General features: G+C 39.5%; 1 protein-coding gene across 12 annotated transcripts in view; it reads left to right on the top strand.

Annotated features, from left to right (window-relative positions):
- Positions 1 to 24,099, top strand: part of ptprsa (protein tyrosine phosphatase receptor type Sa) — a 214,242-nt gene that overhangs the window by 126,281 nt on the left and 63,862 nt on the right. For all 12 annotated transcript variants that reach the window (XM_058400387.1, XM_058400389.1, XM_058400388.1 and 9 more), the window contains one exon: positions 15,246 to 15,356. In XM_058400387.1, coding sequence (XP_058256370.1) covers positions 15,246 to 15,356 — 111 coding nt within the window. The remainder of the gene's footprint in view (positions 1 to 15,245; positions 15,357 to 24,099) is intronic.

Genomic DNA, 24,099 nt, shown 5'->3' with positions numbered 1-24,099 from the left:
CAAGTCATTTCAGTTTCAGGATTATTCAGCTGTGCTGAGTGATTCAGGAACAGTCTGAGTATATATTTAGGAATAGAAGTTGTTTTTCATCATATTAAAGTTAGGTGTTGTTTTGTAGAAAAGTGAAAAACACCTAATCATTGCATATATGACTCATACCCTACATAGCTTAAGGCACACTATCTGTTCACCAGTATTACCCTATGATATGTTATTCAAGATACCAAAAGTTCTTCTTAACTCCTGTGCTGTGTTCACGGCTTAGCAATTCATGCCCCAGTGACCTGATTTTATGGCAATACAATTGTAAAATTTACCTATCTTTATTACACTATTTAAAATATAAACAACACTTATGGAAATAGGCAATGGACATTATCTCTGTAATAGAAATACTAAAAAAAATAAATCTGAAGGGAAGTTTCAGCTTTTAGTCAGGCACTGAACAATGTCTGTGTAATATAAATACAAGTTTATACATACATAAATACATGTTTGACCCCTTCATTAGTATGAAAAAAATAGGTCATACTCCGAGGGTCAATGGTAAAGATATATTTTTTATTTATTTGCAATTAAGCCGCTTGAAAGATATTTGCCGCAGGTATTAACACAGCTTTCCCCGGCAGCTCTGTGAACTCCCCACCCATGTGCGTCCTGTCCTCACCTGTGTGTGGTTTGTTTACAGGTCTGCTGTCTTGTTGTGTCTTAAACAGTCTTCATTTCTGTGTTCTGTGTTGTTTGCTATGTCTGTGGTGGTCGGAATTATCTGATGTCCTCACTTTTTCCCCCACTTGGTTTCCAACAGCAAAAACTAAGCTATTCAAGCCATAAAGGCTAATATTGAATTTGAAGATCTTAATGACTTTGGTATAATCTAGTTAAAAAAACTGCTGAACTATATTACTTGTTTTTCCTAATATTGTCAGCAGTCATTAAATTGTTAAAACAACAATTTAAAAAGCCATATGTTTCGAAAATGGCTCAAAACTTTAATTGCTTTCTTGCTGCGATAATTACTTTAATAAGAACTGTTGTTTTTAACTTTAAATTAATTTGCTTATATGCAGTATGTACCAAAAAGTGTCAAGACATTTCTGGTTTGGCGCTATGAATGTTAAGAAGCAAAAACTTTAATATAGTCCAACAAGAGCAAGAAAGGCTGTTCCCTACCCAAACCTTTTGGATTCAGGCTGTGTAGTACCAACCCTAAATCTTCTATTCTATTTTTACTTTTTCTTTTCTATTCTTTGTCATTTTTCAGAAGCTTTTGGTAAGTGTCTTTTTGAGTCCACCAGCTGCCCACTGTCCCTATAGCAGATGGCATTTTAAGTGCTTTTTGAAGTGCATGACCGTCCCTTTACCTCTTCTTTCCCCTGTCCTCCACCTTTCTCTTTCATCTCCTGCCCCACTAACATAAGTGTCTGTTCTCTGTTTTATATCAACAGAAATTTTCATCCTTTTGTTCATTTTTTAGATATTGATAAAAGGTGAACTCTTGCCCTGACCTGAGCATTGCAATGCACAAATTTGTTTTAGAAGAAAATAAAGAAAGATCTAGGTCAAAGATGAGAGTATGTGTTGCATTCATAAGTCCTAAACCACCAGTTTATACCCACACTAACAGAATATTAAAAGTATATCCAATCACACAAAATTGCTAAAACAATTTGACAATCAGTGTGATAGTATGTCACTGTTCTGCAAGAAGTTTCAGGAATAATATTATGAGCTGCATATCAATGGGAATGAAAAGGTGAAATGCAGAAAAACTGACTAAATGATGACTAGAAGTTCATTCATTTATTTATTCATTCAGACATGTGGACTGATGATGAGGTGGAACTACTGCTTAAATACAAAAGTGTTCACTGTGATCCAGAAAATCAGATTGCAGTACAGTTTGCACCACGGGAACAGTGGATTGAGGATCAGTACGATATCATATATAGAAACACATCATATTCTGGCACCTTGGCATGAAGGTGTTATAAATAAAAAGAAAAATAATATTCCAAAAAATTACTGCAAACATATTCCAAAAAATCACTGAGCAAAAGATAAAGAAGACTTTATTAATCACACTTTTTTGTGCATATCTCAACTTGTTAGGAAACAGGGGTCAAACCGAAGGATCATTGCCCCTGGAGCAGAGAGGGGCAGCTTGGCAATGATAGAGCTTGAGCCTCCAACCCTTGGACATTGAAACCTTTTTCAGAAATGTTGTTTCCTTGTAGATGGGACACCAAAAATTGCAAGAGAAAATACGTTGACATGTAGTGTCTGCTGACCAAGTGCCCATGTCAGCTATAACAATCCTTAACCTGCTCTCATCCATCTTCTGGAGCTCTGCAGCTCAAGGCCCTGTTCCCCTGGCCTGCACTGGTTGGAGATTTTCCTCCCGCTAAAGCCAAGTATTATCTTAAGTCTCCATGCCCTGGCAGAATAACGCCTTGGAGCTTAAGTCTAAATCTTAGGCCTGGTCTGGCTCCATATCATCTGCTTGGCTTTCAAGTGAAACTTTTTTTTCCTTTGCACAATTGTTTTTGTCCTAAGGATGCGCACATTGAGCACATTGTGCTCATCCTGCAAAGCAGATCACGACTTCCAGAGTGCAACTAGGGGTTAGTTAGCCCTTGCTGTTTACTTTTTATGGCCCACCAACTCTACCAAGACGCTGTGTGTGTTGATCGGGTGCCTTCTCTCACAGCCTGAGGGATTTAAGATGATGAGAAAAAGGCCTGCAACGGCCCTCCCACCCTCCAGATATGATTTCCCGCCAATCTCCCCGGCTTGGACTCCGCTTCTTTTAATCTCTGCTCCAAAACAGACTGAGGGCGAGAGAAATATGTTTTTCCTATAGTCTTTTTTAAGGATGGTTGTGTGTATGGTTTTTATAGATTTTTTTGACTCTTAGAGGCAAGTCTGTCCAGGTCTCCCTAAGGCCTTATACAGTAATCTATGGTGCTTGTTCTTTTGTGAACAGTCATCAGCTCCCAGCCATAAAACCCAGTAGCTCAAGAGAAAATTTGCTGCTGGTCTCTTTCACTGATCATGAGAAAATCAGGTTCAGTCCTATCTGTTTGCAGGGTTGGCTGTTTGTTAGGATTCTCTGAGCTGGTATCCAAGAAGTTGCAACGCCTGGACATACCAGCTCATAAATATTCTAACGGTAGTGTCTAAGTGCCACCAGAAATGGTTCATAAATAAAGACCAACGTACTGGGCTCAAGCTTAATGCCATGAGTAATGTCTTTATTCAAGTGCCTACAGGCTACAGTCGTGTTATTTACACGGCTGGCACTCGAAGACAGCCTGATATTCCCCCTATGCCGTTCCCATGGTTCCAAACCTCAAGTCTCACTTGCTTTGTCAGGTGCTGGAGATTAACAGGCACTACAGAAGGAGGGCTCATGTGCTTTATCTTTCAACAAAGCTTCTCCTGTTCTTATTTTAGGCCCAAACTATCTTTTGCTTACAAGCAAAACGTGGGTCATAGTTCTAAGAAGTGCATGTCAGCACCATCCACTGGACAACTGTATTGGGCGACAGTCAGAACGAGCATGCAGAGAACAGAGGACTAGAGATTTGTCTCAGCGGAGGTGCTGGTAAGGTCACTGTGGCCTTGCTTGGGCTCGTACATGGCCTGGAGCCTGTTCTGTGTCCCAGCCATGCAGATGGACAGATGCTACAGTCAGATTGTTGTTTCCTCCACCCTGTCCTATGGGTTTTCTGAGCAAAGATGCAGTGGAAATGACAGCTCATTGCCCTCTAAAATTCCAGAGGGTACAGGATGTGGGTCTCTGAGATTCCTAAGGAAACTTAGCATGGAGAATGCTTGCTTGTGAGACAGTGAGTGAATTTTACTCTAAGGAGAAAACTGGCTGGCTAAAGCACATAATACTAATACAGACACACTTCTTCCAACTTTTCCTTTTGATTTTGTAGGTAAATAAACTCAACCCAAGGATGTTTTTTTTTCTGTTATAAAGATTATGTCTCTTTGATGCATCATTTATCCCTTATGTTTATTGTTTTGCATTTACTCTCCCATTTTTCACTCTCGGGTGGTGAACATACCTCAACCTTTAACAATTAACCTTATAACTAAACTTACAGCTCTAACTGTAGTCTAACCTCAGCCTAACCTCACCTAACTTGATCTCGTACTCCTCACCCTTAACCTTAACTCTGATTCTAACCTAAACAATGCTTAACACTGCAGCCTCTGAAGCCCTTTAAGTCTAACAGATCTCTAACCACTTATCTCTAACTTAACAATCTTCCTGATTCCTTTAAACCAATCCATAAAAGTTTCAAGTGTAAATGTTTTGCCTGCTTTTCAAAATTAGTGCTATAAACCTTATCACATGTTGAGTGATGGACCTTCCACTTCATTATTTAACACACAGCAGGAAAAACAGTGTCCTGTGTTCTTGTTCACTGCTCCTGAAAAGCAAGGTGAGGTATAAATACTACATGAAACACATTTTCGTAGACCATTGCCAAAGAACACACTACTTTTCACTTACAGGTCCATGCCTTGTTTCTGAACTACAAGCAGCTCTTTCTGTTTTTTTTTTTGTTTTTTTTCTGACCTACACATGGCTGAAATATATCAACACACAGATGTTATCTTACATCTGAGGGAATTCCAGTATTATAACTTACTTTAGGTCTGAAAGTGCAATTCCTTGAAAGTCAAAGGATTGCTAAGGGAGTCGTTTGAGAAGCAGGCAAAACATCTTTTGCAGTACAGTAATGACCTCTTTTTGGCTGAGGTGTAAAGGAGCTTTATCTTATAAAGTTAGAATGTCTTGGATTTTTCTGAGTGACATACGTTCTTGGGTCAGCAAGGGGCGGAGTATGACCGAATTTGATCTCCACAAGCTGTTTTCCTTTTTATCACCTCTTTGTTGTACTTATATGTTGTGCTTATCATGCTAACACCTAGCATAAACAGAACTGTTCAAATGTGCAAAGAAAATAAGATATGTGATGTCAAATGATTAAGATTGCTATTGGTCAGGTAAATTTTAACTTTTTAACTTTTTTAACTTTTAACCTTCAGCCAGTCACTCAGAAAAATCAGGACATGCATTGCTCTGATTAAGTATTAATGAATGGGTTTATATTGGGAAATTCAGTTTGTCAGAATTTTTAAGACAAATACACTGTATCTCTATCTCACAGACTTGAAATGAGACAAAAATCAGTAATCAGTTACTTATATGTTATTATATGTTAATTGGTGATTAACATATAATCTCAAAAAAAAAAAAAAAACATTTATAGGTATCATGTTTTTTTTTTTCTTTTTTGGTGGGGATTTTTTAATGCCAAACTACTATACTTTCAATAATTAGGACGTGAGTAAGATAGAAACTTAAAACAAGGAAAGAGAAGAGTACAGAGCTTCAGTCTTGACTTCTGGGACATCCAAAATTCACACATTTTCTGAATCTAGTTTTAAATACACCTGAGCCAGGTAGTGCAAATACTGCAGCTCTTATTTCCCTGGTTCAGGTGTGCTGGAAGCTTCAGCAGAACAAAGATCAGGACCAACAAAGGAGGTCTCATAGGTATGGCCTGGGAAAGTGGTGTTCCAGATTCAGTTCATCTTCCTCCTCAGCCTCTTCTGCCACCACACACAGTCTTTCTCTTAGCTTGTAGTGTCAATCAAAAGTTTTTGAACCCATGGAGTTTGTTAAGCTTTTCTTAAGATATATTATAGTTTGGTCACACTTAGTACCACCGAAAGAGCCAAAAGAACAGAAACAAGAACAAATCAAAAAGAAATCAGCCACAAAAGATCTTTGTATTTTACTTATTAACTCTTAGTTTGCATGCTCTTCAGACCAGATTTCTCATCAACAGAAGTATAAATTCAGAAAGTCTACACCAATGCCATTTCATTATTGAGAGGCAAGCGTGTGTAGAGAGAGAGAGAGAAGCAGTCTGAGCCAGGAGAGTGTTATCAACTCTGACCTTGATGTGTTCTGAGACTCATCATACCAAGACAAAAGGAATGAAAAATGTGGCATGTTCAGAGACATAAGTCATATTTGATATAGATAGAGCCAACACGAACATAACATTTTAACAAATGGTCAGAGGCAAATAATTAAAGGCTGTATTTCTTCTTTGGCTAGATAAAATGTTCATAAACAGAGCCAACTGAAATGCATAAATTTGCTGTGTACTGGCTGTTATTCTGACATTATTACAGATAGTTAGCAGTATAATGTCAAAATTCCACAAGTCTTCACTCGCTTTTCCTCAAAACACGAAAGCCAAATATGCCCGACATACTAAATGAAACAATCAAAGCACTTATTTCAACAAAGTATTAAGCTTGAAGAAGCCTACAGCAATAATTATTTGATAATATTCCAATAAATGGAGTGTAGTGAAAACCTACATTTCATAGCAACTGGTTAAGATATGTTCCGCATTTCATAGCCCAGGTTAGTCTGTGTAGAATTGTACAAGCCCCTGACTAGGCCTCAAGCTGCCTCGTGCTATGTTATATTTTTTAATGTGTGGTTTCGGGAAAGCCTGAGATAAAGGAAGAGCTAAGAGAAGAAAAGACAGAGAATAAGAGCAAGTAAAAGATAAAGCTCCAGCCCAGCCGAGTGAGGTCTTTAAATCTCTATTAATGATTTGATTTTTAACAATTTCTAACAATATCAGAATCCACAGGAAGTTGACAAGAGCTACTCGCGCTCTCTCTAATAATACCTGTTGTGTTTTTCACTTGTAACTCTCTTTTCAGTGGGTACTCCTATCCGAGGTAAGACATTAATCCCAACCACATGATTAGCCTTAATTACTCACAAACTAACCAACTGCTCCTTCTGACTCCTAAATGATGATTAGCTCTCTTCTTCTTTTTCCCAGTAAATGCACATTCTCTATCTGTGTGTTTTCCTTTCCTCCATTTTCAGACATGTCCTTTGACGTCCATGTGTTTCGTCTGTCTCTGTGTTTGTGTATGTGTGTGTGTATATGTTTCTGTTTGTTTACCCCACAATGTGTGTATTCTCTGGTGATTGGCAGGGTGAGACTGAGAAGGTTGTTTGCGTTACACTGTGACATTTGCAGTTTTAGGAGACCAGGTTAATGAGGGGTCTGTTGCCCTGTGTGCCCACGTTATGTATGTAAATATCCCATGGATAAGTTCAGGCAGCGAGCATGCGCTGAGTGAAATGCATAAATAAAATAGTAAAATAAGGAATAATCTTAGAGCTCTGCTACATTTTCTCTTTGTCCACTGTGTGAGCTTTGCGCAATTACACTATATGCTACTGTATTTTCTGGACGGAAATACATTTAACCTGGTGCTTATACAGCGAACTCATGTATTTGTAATATTTTGCATTAGGCTAAATTTTCCTATTTGCTGCTGTATTTACAGAAGAGCTGCCACTATGACCTATGAATTATGGTACGCTTAGTAAAGTAGAATTTACTGCTGTACTCCAGCACTTACAATAGGATTGCTATACTAAGCAATGATAGTAGCGATGAAGTAATGATATACCTTTATCACCAGCACACGTGGTTATAGTGAGTGGAGAGGGCATGTATGATCGGTATGAGAAGATGGCAGTGATGGGTATAATGTTACATCTGGTATTCCTGATTGGATCTCTGTATGCTACTTACATTACATTCAAACTAAATAAATATTCAATTACAAAAATGATAATGCTTAAGATCAGCACTGGTGTGAGTGTACTAAAGTCTTCAGCTTAGTAAATTGTATAGAATTGAGCTATGGCAACACTAATGGGCCAAAAATGGAAGTAGACTACACCTATATAAACCATACATATCATGAAATAAAAAATAAATAAATAAATAAATAAATAAATAAAAAAACATGGAGCACTGATTTGACTTGATTGTTATTAGGCAGGTGTGTCTTCTATTCCAATGTCATGATGTAAATCATCCGCTTTACTAACTGACGTTCTTCTTCACAGGCAGCAGGTAGGTGTGCATTTTTGCTCTGATCTTGATGTTTACTTTATGCTAAACGAATGGGTTTAATAAAAAAAGAAAACATTCCGGTTTAGGCTAAACCCACATGCTACTACTGATAGTGTAATTGCTTTAGACCCATAATATCCTGCATAGGTTTCAGAGTTGCATGAAATGGCCCTCAAACTAAAGCTCTTGTATTCTGCACACACCAGCAGCAGTATCCCTAATGCCTGGCCAAAAGGAGGACATAAATCATAGTGTTGCTCACAAAAACCAGAGTGACTTATGAACTCTGTATTTGCATAATGGGATTAGAGGGCCATAAAGGGGATTTTGCTGAAAGCCAACAGGCCCAGGCTGAGGAAGACTTTCTTAGGCAGCAGACTGGTGTTGTAGCCTGCGGGTATATGAGGAATATGCAAGGTAGTTTTGTGTAGTACAGAGATCAGTTGTGTGGCGTCCCCTTTAACAGTCTTGCTAAAAAGACTAACTGCTTTAGGGAAGCAGGCTCAAGTGTTGTTCAAATGACAGGAAGACAGTATGCTAATTGGCCTGGGGTCGCTGCACATCACTGCTGAGTTTATGAGAGTATTACAAGCCAGCAGATGGAACATGACAACAATCACGTTGTCCAGCCTCATGCTGCTGCTCTCACATTTAATGACCTTGGCGTCAAGCTTGTATGGCCAACAGTGTGTGTGTGTGTGTGTGTGTGTGTGTGCTGTTTGCCTACTTGATTGTGGATGCGTGGTTGTGTGTGCACATTTGGCCACTTGTTGGAAGCCTTCAAGGTGCACTGTTGAGCATGTACACACAGACACACACACACACACACACAGACATACACACACACACACACACATGCACACAATGTCACCTGTCAAGGGGTGGGATAAATTAGGTAGCAAATGAAAAGTCAATACTCAAAGTTGATGTGATAGAAGCAGGAATCATGGGCAAGAGGCCGGATCTAGGTGGCCAAGTTTTGATGATGTCTGGGTCAGAGCATGTTCAAAACACAGGGTCTTGTGAGGGGTTCTCGGTATGCAGGTGTTAAAAAAGTGCTGTATGCAGTACCTAAAAGAGTGATCGAAGGAAGGACAACCAGTGAACCCAGCAACAGGGTCATGGGTTGATCCTGCAGAAGAGCTACTGAAGCACAAATTGCTAAAGTGGCCAAATTTTAGACAATTTAGAAATGACAATTAGTTTATGACGCATGATTTTGCACTGGGGACAAAGCTGGAGTACCAGGAGGAAACCATTGTTGCAAGGAGAGAACTTGGCTATATGAGTCAAACCTGCTAAACACTAAGCTACCATGTCCCATATATACAAAGAGAGAGAGATAGAGAGAGAGAAGTTGAAAGAAAACAAGAAGACTGTAAAGCTTATGAATAAAGTGATACCAAGAATTGAGAGCAAGGACAGATGAGCAATTCTCCAGGCTGTCTTTCTCTCCATCTAATCAGTTCCACCTATGCAAGAAAAAAATCATCCATGCAGTCGATCCTGCAAAACAAATCAATCACAGCCTGCCAGCACCCACTAATTGAATAACACAAATAGGACTAGAGGTGCAGGGTGTGTGTGTGTGTGTGTGTGTGTGTGTTTAAAGACGCTTGTGGGTGTGTGAGCAATATAGGTTGGCTACTTTTGGCTCTGAGCTGTTATTGGAATTAATCAAGTATGCCATCCTTTCCGCTACTGCCCCGCACACACACACACACACACACACACACGCACACACATTTCCAGAACATCTCAACTCAACTCTTGAGCTTCATGTTCATTTTACCCATGCATCACTAGTTTGCTCAAGGTTCACCAGCATTGTTTTTCTGCTTCACCTACAAATTGTTGTTTTTTTCTGAGTCAAATAAAAAATACACAATACGGGATAACCCCATATGACTCCATAAGACAATTTTATGGCAGTACTTTATATAGCATTAATTTTAACCTCCACAACTATGCTCAATCTTGGTTATTAACAATATGAAGACTAACCTATAAAATCCTTTCTGAAGATCATTGGACTCAGCAATACAGCACATAAATGGTTTCATGAAATAGAAGAATATGACAGTAAATAATACAACATATAACACATGTACAAATCATATAATTGGCCAAAACCGGCAGCACAGTGGTGCAGTCAAGCATTGTTGCCACCTCACAGAACCAGGGTTTAATCCTGATGTCTCTGTGGGTCTCTGTGTGGGTTTGCTCAGGGTTCCCCAGTTTCCAACCACTTCCTAAAAACATGCATTCATGTTTTTGAAATGAAAAAATTCATTTTTGCTTATGCAAAATTGCCCCTAAGTGTGAATGTGTGTATGCATTGCCCTCCTGCGATGGACTAGAGTCACCAACAGGGTATTCTCCCATTTCCTGTTTTCCATTACACACTGTATTTTTGGAATAGGCTCCAGATCTACCACAGCCCCTAACCATGATGAAGTGGTTACTGAAAATGAGTAAATGATCACATGATCAAGTGAGACCATGTACCAAACTATCTCTACAATGTATCATACAGTAAGAAACCCTGAAAAACCCCAGCTCGTTATGGTTTGAAGCGAGAGATTTAAGCATGCAGTTTTATCAGTTTCCCTTGGTCCCGTGTAAAACCCAGACATTTTTAACCCAAACGGAAAACCAGGATTAATAACCAAGAAGCTGTTCATTTCACGGCTGGTTCGATATGTCTCCAATTTCGTGATGACCATTGTCCTTGCAAATGTGTGCCTCCACCGTGGCAGCATTTGTTCATGGATATGTAATGCCATGTTCTTCTCTCAAATCCTGTATTATCTTTGTTATGGTTCTGTTTGTCGTAATAGGTCTCAGCTGGAGGGTTCATGCTGGCTGGCCTGTTTGGACCGTTTCCTCTCTGTTTTCCGCAGGCAAAGCCTGGGCACTCTGCTGAACGAACGTTTATCATAAAGAAATGTCACACGTCTTTGATCACATTGCATCCTTTAAGCCTTTGCTCCACTGGCTACCATGAGATAATTTCCCCTTTTTGTATATATTTTCTTGCAGTATTTTGTTTTTTCTCTCAGTGAAAACAACATGCTGTGCCAGCTACCCTACAGTCTTGGAATCAGCCACAGGCAGCAGGAATTTTGGGAATTCAAAATGGTCACGCTCATACATAACAAATAATAATTAAGAACAGTGCTTTTGAAAGATGCGACATCAAAAGCATTTTGTTTTGGATAGCAGCATGTCAGAAATGCCCTCGCTCGACACCGTTTAATGACACCACTTTTCACTTGGCCGGGGACTGCATGGCTGAAAAGAGAAAATTAGATGTTTTGGTTGAAGGAGGGAAAGAAGCTTAACGTCCCATATCAAGAAAAAACATGCACATTGTGTGAATGCAAATCATATTCATTGTGTCCAACAACAAAGGGTTTCCACAAAAAGCTGGTGAAAAATTAAGCAGCCTGAGTAAAAGAAAAGATAAGATATAAGCTAAACATGTGCCACAAGGATACCTTAATGAGCTTTGCTGTGTGTGTGTGTGTGTGTGTGTGTGTGTGCGTGTCCCTAGCAGCATCATGCTTTAATGATAAACCATCACACAAGGCAAAAACAGTTTGAAAAAGAATAAAATAGTATCTTTGTGGCTTTCTTGACTCAGGAATTCTCTGTGTAGTTTTTCTACCCCAGCTTTGAATGAAGAAAAACCACAGGCAAATCCATAATGAAGTCAGTAGGGATGGCCGTATCAGCTGATCCTAAGTCTAATAAAGCCCGTCACCTAAAATAACCCAGTTCAGACAATTAACAAAAAAGACAGAGAAAATTTATGCTCTTGAGTTGCTGCTGGAATTTAAATAGCTTTTAATTTATTTACCTCCCTTGTTTCGCTGAAGGTTTTCTCACCAGCGATCTATAGCAGCTCTCCCACAGAGTCATTAGCTGATTAAAAGTGGACCCGGTTCTTAAAAGCCCTTTGAGGCTGGTCACAGAGAGGGCAGCACAAGACTTATTGCCCTTGTGAAAAAGAGCCTGTGAGAAAGAAAGCAGAGCCATGGCTTGTTTTAATTATCACAGCCTGGTTAAGTAACATTAAAATGCAGTTAGCAGCATGGCTGAGTTTTCTGCATTCATCCGTATACACAACAGGCTGTGTAACATCACCTGAGGAGTCTTCAGAACACACTCCAGTTTCACCTGCTACAGCCAGGCTACCCACAGAGTGCATCAAACGATCCCTACACACACACACACATCTATAGGCCCACCTGCTCCCGTTACGTCGTATGCTATTCTGGCCTGGCCTCCCTGATGGGATCTGAGTGATTAGAGGTGTGGTAGGAACACCACTTGGATAAGGCTGTTATTGACACCTGTGCTTTTGAGTGTGAAGGACTGAAAATAGGCATCTAAGAACACAGCATGGGCTTTAGCACAAAGCCCTATGTGGCTGGAAAGGATCTTTATTTGGCCACCAATTTCATGTCCGAGTGGTGAGGTCAGACTGGATCCAGGTGTAGAAGATGAGATGAGGACAGAAACGATTGATCCAGGTGACAAAATATAGCTCTCCATCTGGCTTATAGCTAAAATAGTGCTTGATTAAAGGGCAGAGTTTATACAGAAATATCATGTATTCTGAGTAAAGGATGATGAAACTGGTTGGAAGATAAAAGGTAGGGAGGATGAACTGGCATTCCTGGTTTAATGGACCAACATTGCATGGCAGAAAAATGTTGATCTGCTCTATCTCATGGTCAGTTTGATCTGTGTCACCATGCACTGCCCTCTGGCAAGCCTGCAGATGGAAGAGACTTCTGTATCCAGCCAAAATATTTAAAAAATAAACACAGATTCCAAATATGACAGTCACTGGAAGATTCCAAGGCCTTCTTGGTCTCATACACGCCAGAACATTTTACAGAACAAAGTTCTTGGCAAGTGCTTCATGTCATGGTCACGTCGATCTCTGTCAGAGAAGACAATACTTCACCAAGCCTGTAACTACACTCTAGCACCCCAAACTATGCTTCCCTTTTCAGAAACGGTTCATGTTCAAAATACAATCCATAAAATGTTTAAGGACCCCCTTTTCCCCTAAGAGTATAAGATAGTCTTTTATGTCAGACACATATCAAAATGTTCAGTAAAGGTTCAGGGCAGTTAATCAAAAAGTTGAAAGTTCACTTCCCAGTACTGTCAGGTTGTTGGCGTTTGAATCAGACCTTTAACCCTCAACCGAACCCAGAGCATTGTACCCTGGCTGACCCTGTGCTCTGACCCTGGCCTCTTTCCAGTCATGGGATATGCAAAGATAAGCATTTCATTCTTCTGTAAAAATTGGTCTTGGGATGGGGGGTTCTCATCTGTACATTTACTGCTGGTTTCTTCCTGTTGGACAGCTCTCAAGTGTATGTAAAACCCTACAACAAAGTTGAACCCCTTTAGAAAACTAAAAACCTTGACTTCTTGCTATTGTGGAAATGACAAATTGCCTGAGCAATTTCACCTAATTAGAGAGAAAACATCCAATCTCAGATATTGTATGGAGACAGCTGAGGGAACTCTGCTGAACCTGTGATATGATAGCATATGTGATTGATGTGAGTAAAGAATGTCTCTAATTTCATGGACTAGATATAGACTCAAGTGATGAAGCTGAGGTTAAGGAACTGTCTGAGCCAGAATTCACATATTATGCAGCCAGTGCTGTTGTTTCTACATATGGGTTTCAAGTTTAAAATTTTGGGCCATGCCTGCTTCAGGGTTCAATCACATACAGATACAAATATTTGGAGGACTAAACAGATGCAGGTGCATACTGTACATACGTACATACATACTCGGACTATGGACATCTATGGACACTGGTGACACAGGCACAGGGTCACAACATACATACCTATGAACTAATCAGTGAGTACTTCTGGGTCTTAGAACAGATGTTATATTTTAGTAGTGTGGGTTAAATGCTAAATTTTTACAGCTAGCTAAGAAACTAACTATAGCTTACGAAACATGTGGGCTTACCACCGATTTACACTGTACAATCTGTTCTCTGATGGCCTGGGCTCCTGGTGAGATCACAGAAGTGTCTGACAGAGCGAGCTTCACAGACTGTCAGAGGCACCAGATGTAGTGTAATTGTAGTGCACCAAAGTACATTTCCACCAGTTAATTTTTAGGGCCTCTCAAGTGGCGCAGCTGTTCGAGGTGTCACCCTGTCTTTGGGAGAACGCAATTTGAAACCCTGACAGTGACACAGTCATCTGTGGGTCCAGAGTCCTGGGGAGTGTAATTGGTCTTGCTTTCTTGGTGAGAAAGATGGCATTGGTCTCTATCTCAGATGATACAGGCTCTGCTAGATAATTGTGCTGATCTGTTAGTGAATAGAACAGGTAGTGCTGCTTCAGATGTGTCCAGCTGTCAGTGATGTTATACAAGCAAAGAAAAATGAAGGTGTTGAAATGTCTTGTAGACATTTGTAGCTATGAATTCATATGGACTAATTTGTGTAAAAACAGAGTGGACAAATTACACCAGGCGATTTCAAGAGCATACAAGAGCTTTTGATTTGTCGTTGCCAAAAGGACAAGTAGCTTGAACCACCATAATGCACTTCATGGTGGTGTGATGCATCTCGATACTGTAACTATAGCAGGTGCTACTTGTTCTGAATCCCACCATCTGCTGCCCAGAAGTGATCTGGTGATCAGTTCTACTAGGCACTAGACACAAAAATGCAGAAACTGAGCTGCTAGCCCCACATTTTTGTCATTTAAACTTATTTGGGAGAATAGATGCTAATCAGATTCAAATAATATTTTAACTTGTGATCAAAAGACAAACCACTGCAACCCATAGCAAAAACATACGCTTATTCTGACTTTTCAGGATGCAAACACAACATGCTACATCAAAAACTTGATCAGAAGAGGATTAGGAATATAGCTACACAAATATACCTCCCCATGTTTCCAATTTTCCAGTTACATTACATTAATGAATATTTTTCAGCCTTAGGTTTCCGGGTAAGCAAAAAATAGAAGCTTTTACTAATGAAATATTTCTGAAATAAATATAAGACATCATCCCTATTCTATAGAACCCTCTCAGAGCTCTTATGAATCATCAGTTGATTGTACAGCACATGGTTTGGGAAATTGTTTCTTTTTTCTCATCATCTCCCTTTCTCTCTCTCTCTCTCTCTCTCTCTCTCTCTCTCTCTCTCTCTCTCGTTCTCTTTGGGCGTTGCCCTCTTCCCAGGGGCCTTGCAGATTGAAAACACTGAGGAGACGGATCAGGGGAAGTACGAGTGTGTAGCGACAAACGTGGAAGGCGTGCGCTACTCAGCCCCTGCCAACTTGTATGTGCGAGGTAGGGAGCAACCTGGCCTCGGAGATCCTCTCCGTCCAGTCCGTCACTATGCATCAATGTGGGCTTAAACTACTCCAGACGTGTTCTTTTAGACCGTAAGAGGAAATACTGAACTGGGCTTTGTCTAATAGAATCAGTTACTTTTGCTCGAATGCTAAATTAATGTTTATACAAAAAAAATCATAATGAATATATGAGCATATAAAGTCCTCCGCTGGTATTTTCTCTATTGAGCTTTTCAGGTACAAGTGGATGATGGTAAGTCTAATTTTGATTGGCTGACAAGGCAATCAAAATAAAAAGGTAAAAAAAAAAAAAATCAATTGAGGATGAATTTGTTTATGAATGAGTATTCAACTCATATACACTGCAGACCGCACTCATAAATCGTGTATAAAAAATAAAGAGTCATATGCCCTTTCCAGGAAGGGAACAAGAAAAACAATATGCTGTAATGAAATATGATGTTATTGTTATAAGCAGCAGTTCTCAGTGCCATTGTTGCTGTTTTTACTATTTTAATCCATCTCATTCAACTGATTATTTCATTCTCACTGTATGACCTGAATCAGGTGTGTTAGAGCAGGAAACACATCCACACGAGCAGGTCAGCAGGCTCGGCTTTGAGAACCGCTGGCTATAACAACCATTGCTTTTTTTTTTCCCAACCAATTGCTTTCATCAATAACAGAAGATGCTTATAATATTTTCTACATAATATTCTTCGAGTAAGACTGTTTCTGATCAATAATTCAGGTTTCTGCTAGATAGCATTGATAAGTCTGAGGTGTTGTTTTGCTGTTCTAGCTATTATTCTGCTTTTAAAAGAAGTGTGTTCATTTTCACTGATACACCTACCGCACTAAAAAAAAAAAGTATCACATGTCTCCTTCCGTTCATTTTCAAAGCTTGATTCTAATCTCGACTGTAATCAAATGTGTTTTGGTTTCTAGAGTGTTCTGCACTTGAAATTAACAGCTACAATGCAAAGCTACTCCAAAACTGCACTGCTAACCCACGAAATTCGATGATTTCCATTTTCAAAACCGATCCAATTTTATTACGAACTGCTAATAGACGTGTATTTAAATTCACTCTCATTGTAGCTGCTAAATTTAATAAAAGTCATGCTTTTTGTGCAGCAAGTTTATTTATTGTTTTGTTTTTTTGTTTTTTTTGTTGTCGTTTCATTGGTTCCGTTTTTGTTTCTTTTCTCTCCGTTCTGTTTCTCTAATTTTAACAAATGGGCCACCATGGGAGCTTTTTAGGTGGCTAAAAAAAAAAGACGTTGTGATTTTCTTTACTGTGATGACGTGTTTAAATTAACCCCAAGTGCTTTGTAGCGAGCACTGAGGGGAAACGGCGTCCTTCTGGGTCAAAAAGCAACGGGCAAGATTGTGACAAAATGGGTGTCACTGCTGTAAGATTGTAGACTTCGAAAAGGGAAAAAAGCAAAAGCAGAGATATGCAGCAGCTTAAAGCCTTGAGGTGGCCTTTTTTACTCTCTCTGTGTTTCCCCTATTTTTCTCTTCTCCTCATGTCATTGTGTTCTGCATCAACCCCTTTACATCCCTCAGAGCTTCGAGAAGGTTGGTGTGTTTTTTCTTTTTTACTTTTTTTACCCACATTAAAGGCGAAAAACGTTGTTTGAAACTTTTTTTTATATATATTTATTTATCACAAGGCTCATTAGCAGTTTGAATGAGCATTAACTAAATATTCAAACCTGCTAAATAGTTCAGTAGTTGAAGGAAATTTTTATTTGTTTGCAAAAAAAAAAAATATATATATATATATATAGAAATAATATAAACCCGCAATGTTCGGGCTCTTTTTAAAAAAAAAAAAAAAAACCTTTACATTTGAGTTTGCATTGTGGGGCCTTTTTGTGTATGCATCTTTTGGTATTGCTTCTGCTCAAGATAAAGCTTTATTGCATTTGATGTCATGGGAATAAGCATATGGAATATACGTGCATGATGGGAGAATGTAGCTTTTGCTCGTCGCATGCCCAGAATGAACATATTTGTGGGCACTCTGTTTCTTTTCATGCTCTTGTGTGTTTGTGTGAACTTGTGAACTTCTCTTTACTTCCTTTTTTTTTTTATTTCTAAACATATTACCCTAATTAAGTCATCTGTGGCCTCTTATGGAGTTAATTACATGTTTATAGTAGTGTGTGTGCCTTTGTCTTTGTTTGGTACGATTTTTAACTCCTTTTATGTTGGAATTTTCTCCGTGTTAAATGTGGTATGTATTTTTGTGCGCACTTGTCCGTTATAACACGCAGCTGTTTGTAGTTCCAACATAGACGTACTGCAAAAAAAGAAAGATTTAGGTTTACAGCCAGTGTTCCTGCCATCTCACTACAAAGCTATTGTGGCAAATAAAATCTGATTGGGTGCTATTACTTTTTGTGGAATTTTCTACACGTGGATAAATCAGATATCAGCAGCTAATATAATGATCTCTAAATTCCTGACAGTCCCCTCAGGAGAGAGAGCAGGAGCTTGGCTTTTCTAACTGGCAGCGTGCGAGCAGGGACTGCTTTGTTGACTGACTGCCACTTGTCCTTTTCCATTCAGCCCGGCTCAATCAAACCAGGATTTATGATTCATTTGATCCCCTCGGTGACGGCACACTTCTGAATTGCTTTTCAGAAAATGATTTGCCTCATTAAGCCACCTAAATTAGGCCCAAACATAAATCTATTGGCTTGTTTTTTTTTTTGTTTTCTCTTTTTGATTTGAGTCTAATCCTGGTCAAATACTATGGAGAAGCAGCCAAATTTAATTGGGGCCCAATTCCAACTCGGTCCACTGGCGTCTGCATTGGTTAAATTGAGTTTCCGATTCACATTGACCCATCAGTTTTGCGAGATTTACACACTGAACATAATGGCCCACATGTGCTGGGCTGTAGCTCATCAGGCTGCTTTCTGAAGCATGTCCAATTCTGTATTACATCTCCAGTTACAGAATCTAGCAAGTTTAGCCCTGAGATTTTTTTATTTTTGCACCAGCATTCGTGAATTCATTATCTGTCTAAGAGAGCAACGTGAGGAGAAGAAATAGGTAGAAAAGGAAACCAGATACCTCAAACCTTGCCATGTTCTCCTTCTAGAAGCATCAAACGATCATAGGGTGGATTTTTCAAGCAAAATCATGCCAAATTGCCCCCATACTAAACTGTGGTGCTAAACCAGCACGTAATGTCTGTGCTGAAACAAAATGGCCTCTTCAATAATTCATCCGCAGAGGAAGACATGGCGGCGTTAAGGGGGAAGCGTAGTCGTCACGCAGGCCCCTAGCAGGAGTTAGAGCTATAAATAATGAAAGCGTAGCACTGCGACTCCCAGGGCCTGGCATTTATTGGCAAGATTTTATTTGTCAAATCTGGTCATACCCACCACAACTGATCTCTGCTAGCACACATGAGGGGGCACCTGTGTGACACCAAAGCTTTAAATTAGCAAGATTGCCTCACTAATAAAACAGCGTGGCCAATGGCTGAATTTCTGTAGCTCCTTTAATCTTTTCTATCCCAAAAATCATGCAAGTCAATCCACTGCTAGACTTAATTATCAGGGAAATTAGTTAACATAGTATGTATAGTAACGTCCTTTTGAACTTTGATTTACCAGAGCTCAACTCCCTGGAGTAAAGACTGTGCGAAATGAACAGGAATGACAATTCTACCAGTTTGAATACGTCTCTCCTTGTGCCTGCCAATATAGCTTTGAAATTATTTGTCAGTTCTGCTCAGTGTAATAAAAGAACAATATATGGTTTTAATATTTCTGGGGGATTACAAAAAGAGACATACACACTTATTCAGTGATGCTGGAAGACTGCGCTGTGCTAAACCGTGTTATGTTAGAATTTCTTTCTTCCTTTTTTTTTTTTGTTTTGTTTTGGGTTTTTTTGCTAAATCGCATGTGCATGTCTACGTGTATGCATGCTCAGTCCCCCTTCTGCTTTCTGCATGCCTTGCCTTGCATGTGCTCGCATGTGCTCGCATGTCTTGCTGTGCATTTTGGTGTGGAAAATGGAAAAGAAAGCTAGATTACACCCTGTTCTCTGGTGGGCTAAAATGTGTGTCTAAAATCTCACAAGTAATGCAGTCCCGGACTCTATCAGCCTTGTATTTGCCATAATCAGATAAACCGGCCACAGATGTTCGGCGGCTTTGTACCAGTAATAACTTCCATTACTGGTGCCGAATCCTCTAAGCCTCCACTGAGACTGTCTAGCATTTCAGTTAATGTGAGCAACCTCCTGTGGCTGGAAATGCCCACCAACCCCCTTTGCCCAGGTGGAACGGAACCTTCCAGGTGTCAACACCGAAGCAAGGTGTAATCTCAGCTTCAAGGTGGCACTATGGGCTGCGAGTTTTGTTCGCTTTTCTCTTCTTCATTTTGGGGCTGGACAGACTGTCTCACCAAAATGGCAGATAGTGCTCACCTTCGAAACACTGGTCTGGCGCAACTCCTTCCTTCACACCCTGTCCAAAAGCAATGTTTAAAAAGTACCAGAAGTGGCGTTTTCTCTTTTTTACCTTGCCTTTCACCTTGTCTAGTATTAAAAACCCTTGATTTGTCTTTCTCGCCACATCGGGGCTTGAAATGAGGATTTGACTTTTTTTTTCTTTTTTTTTTGCTCTAAATCTGTTTGGTCCAGCCTCCTGAACTCTTGGTTTTAGTGAAAGAGGACTTTGTCAATTAAGTTTGGATTCAAGCACACTAACTCATCCTGTATATGACAGCAGAAAGCTCAGACTGTTACTGCGTGTTGAGGCTCAGATAAAGCCTGAAAACTGCACTCTGTTTCATGCAGCACTTCTTCAAAGCCGGACAAGCCTGATGGATCGATAGGCTAGGATTCAAATGTTGACATGTACTGGATGAGTCGAGACTCGTTTGGAGTTGGTCTTTTGTCAGTGCCAGATGGATAAACTGTTTTGAGACATTGTTGTCTTAACTTTGAAGTCAGAGAGATTTTCACAAAGGGTTTCATAAATCTAAATTTTAATCTCTGCATGGTAAAGAAGACTCAAGTACTTTTGTAGCGAACTTTGGAGCTGTAGTTTAGCCCAAGTACTAACATAGCTATTAAGAAGTCAAATTTTCTAAGGTAATGCTTATCATTTTATTTACCCCTGTTCAGAAATGAGCATATCCCTTCAGCACATAACAGTACTGCCTGTTATCCTGGCAGTGATTAGCGTCAAAGGGTGAAAGGTTGCAGCCCTTGTTCACTCACTCTCCAAAGTTGGCTGACTCTCTGCAAACCCAGCTAGGGTTAAAAAAGGGACAAAAAGCCAAATAAAATCTCTGGATATCTACAGTTACTTACATCTTACAGTTACAGATCTGCCAACCTTTTTTTGTTGGATCGCTTTAACAGTGCACTAGAACATCACTAAAAAGATGACAAAACAGCATGCTTTCCTCAATGCTTATATCAGATGAGCAAATGGACATATAAATCTCGATTGACTGACAGTTATGTAGGTGCTCTGAAACAACCCTCACCTCCTTGCCCCTGCTCCTTACACTGGATAAGTATATTTATAACAGAAACATAGGACTCTTTTTGGAAACAGGAAAATATACAAAGTATATCGCCCAATAAAAGCTTAAATAGGCCTACAGTGAAGCGGCAAGTCTAACACTTTACAGATAATTATAATGGTGATGATAGATAGATTAGCCAGTGAGCAAAAATGCCATTTGTTTGCTTTGCTCTCCTGCGATGCGTTCATTTGGAGCAGCTGATCAACAGTGAAAAATGAACAGCTGTGTGGAAACATTTCGTGGTGTCTGCGCATGACATTAAGCAAGCGATTGTTAAAAAGAATATATCAAAAATACACGAAGCGTTAGTTTTCTTTAGGGTTGGCAGGTCTGTAGCTCCATTTTAAAGATAAAAAATTGCTGCTGTAAATCTGGTAAGAACTGGAACTCTACCTATTAAAGGTCCATTCTGTCAGATTGCTCAGACTGTGATCAGTGGTCAGTGCCTTGAAGAACACACCTGCACTGTAAAATCTGTGTGTGCCTTGGTGATTTTCTTTTATTTCTTTATATTTCTTTCATTCCAGCACCATTTTGATTGTGTGTATTTATATGTGTGTCTGTGTTCCATTTAAACTGTTGCTAAAGTTGCACTTGCTATATATTTATTTTGGGTTGCATGCTTTGATTGGCTCGGCCAGTTCCAAGATCTGGTGGACGGTTTGGTTCCATACTCTTTCTCATGCAGTCACACCCATGCATGATCTTGTGACATCTGGGCTGCCCTTTCACCTTTTCTCAAAAATTGTTGGGTTTGCGCTTTTGGGAGGGGTAACTTTTTAAAATGTCTTTTTTATTATTATTTTTTTTGAATATGTAATATTGATAATTAAGTTGTTGTATAATATTATGTTTCTTTGGAAAGAAAATATGTAAATTTGTAAGCCAGTACATATAAATATATAATAATAATATAAGAAAATCTTAAATAATTTGTGTCCTATGTTAACATCAGTTATTAGACACCATAGAAGAGAAGAGAAATCATCATTTCCAGTCTTGGAGAGCCAGGGTTCAGTTTAAGTTTCAGTTTGCTGATTGCCTGATAATTAACTTGTGTCTTTGAGAAGGCAAATCAGCAGATTAGCCCCAGGACTGGAATTGATGACCCTGCCATAGAAGGTCTGAACTGTCCCACTTAACAAAGACTGTAAAGGTCACTTCATTCTAAGAAGTAATTATAAACATGATTGTGATCTGAATTGTAGGAAAATATGTGGAAGGATTTAGAAGCTTTCACAGTGCTGGTCGGAGTCGAATCTTGGATTTCAAGCCCCTCTGTGGGAAAAGTCAAACCCACTGAGAGCTGTAATTTCTGCTCGAGTTGGACCAGGTCTCCTCTGTGTCCTCTTTCCTCTTGCATCCTTTTTATCTGTCCATGTCCCATGTCTTGTTTCAAGCCCCAAGTAAATGTAGAAAAGGTTCATCTCGGTCTGTCCATCCCGTAACGTCTGTTATTCTGCTGCCTGAGTCCTGTCTCCACCTGTTGTCTCTGTCCTTTTGTGTCTTTGTCTTTTAATTTCTTTTTTTTTTTTTGAACCAGCCCTAGCACCTCAACCTCCATGCACCCCCCCGGCCTTTCTCTCTCTCTCTCTCTCTCTCTCTCTCTCTCTCTCTCTCTCTCTCTCTCTCTCTTTCTCTCGTTCTCACCCTCTCATGGGAGTACATATGTCCCCATTTCCCAAGTCCAGAAGTCTCATTAGAGACTCCTCATTAGAGCAACTTCCGAAATTAAAATAAAAAAAAAGTCAGAGACCGTAAGCATATACACATAGTATATATAGTAATGTATATAGTAAAAAATAATACACTCTGATCCTCTATTTTGAACAGTGCAAGCATTAGATGTTACTTATCCTTCCTTGACAAGGATGTTTTCACACAAATATCACAATGAATAGCCCAAATTCAGCCAAAAGAAACAATTCAAGGTTACCAAGAACTAATGAGTTGGACAGGTTATGAAAAGAGCATTGTCCACAGTCTGGCCAACCGAGAATTCTTCCTAAATGCCCCGCCCCCTCCTGTCTGTTTGCTTTCCATGCCATCCTCACTCATCCTGAGTTTCATGTGTGGCTTTGACAGCCCTTGTTGTACAAGTTCCTAATTGTTCCCATTGTAGACTAGTGTATTTCCTGTCTAATTTTTTTTGTTGTTGTTGCTTGAGTTTTGTAAGTAACCCCTTGTTTTTATATGAGTTAAAATCAGCTACTTTTCCGATGTCGTTTTTGCAAAAACGATGCAAAAAAAAAAAATGCGTTTCGGCTTCTGGTCTTGACTGCAATGTGACAACGCTCCTGTTACATTCAGTCCGACTGGCCAGAGACAAAAACGAAACTTTGTCAGCATTGAAGTGGGTTTCCCTCCCCCTCTCTCCTCGCTCTCCTTCCTCTTCTTTCTCTTCTCCGTTCTCTTGTGCGCGTTCTCTACCCCTTCTGCCTTTCCTTTCTTCTTCTCCTCTTCCTCCTCCTCAATCGTCTTTGTCTGGGCATGCTAGCAACCTTTGAGTTACATTCCTCTATGCATTTTTATCTCAAATCTCTATTTGGTTTGTTTTTTCCACTTTACTGTTGAGTTCTTCTCTCTCCCCTTTTCCTGCATGATGTCTGTGAAAATGATAGCTGCATCTATCAATGGAACCGTGTCAAATCTCAAAGAGGCTTTGTCCAGTTGATCTACCCTTGATCACAAAAATCTGATTAAGGTTTCTCATCTTTACTTCCTAGTTAATAAACTAGTTCACACATACATGAAGTCACATACACGTATTTCTTCTTTTTTTTCGAGTGGAGGCTGAGATTAGGTCAATTTACTCCACTGGCCTTTTTAATCCACAAAATTTTTGTTCCATAAAGTTTCTATCCAGTAGGAAATGCTTACATGAGCCACTTCCTGCTCAGCCGCACACGATGTAGAGCACTGAAAGCAGTCTTTCAGCACTCTACCATTATTTCATGCTCATTTCCGACTCTTAGTACATTGCTTTGCATGTAGTTTAAACACAGAGCTTTCGGGTTAAAAGATGAGAAATTCATAATAGATTTTTGTGTAATTAAATGTGTTGTGATGGGTCAAATATTAGTCAATGGAACCTTGTTGCCATGAATTTGTTGCTTTAATGTCAATCTATATTGTTGGTGAAGCAGTTCTGTTAGTTTAGTTACATTA

The sequence above is a fragment of the Hemibagrus wyckioides genome, linkage group LG10, assembly GCF_019097595.1.
Source record: "Hemibagrus wyckioides isolate EC202008001 linkage group LG10, SWU_Hwy_1.0, whole genome shotgun sequence".
Lineage (NCBI taxonomy): Eukaryota > Metazoa > Chordata > Actinopteri > Siluriformes > Bagridae > Hemibagrus > Hemibagrus wyckioides.
Note: the sequence above shows the minus strand (reverse complement) of the source record. Positions and strands in the feature narration are given on the sequence as shown.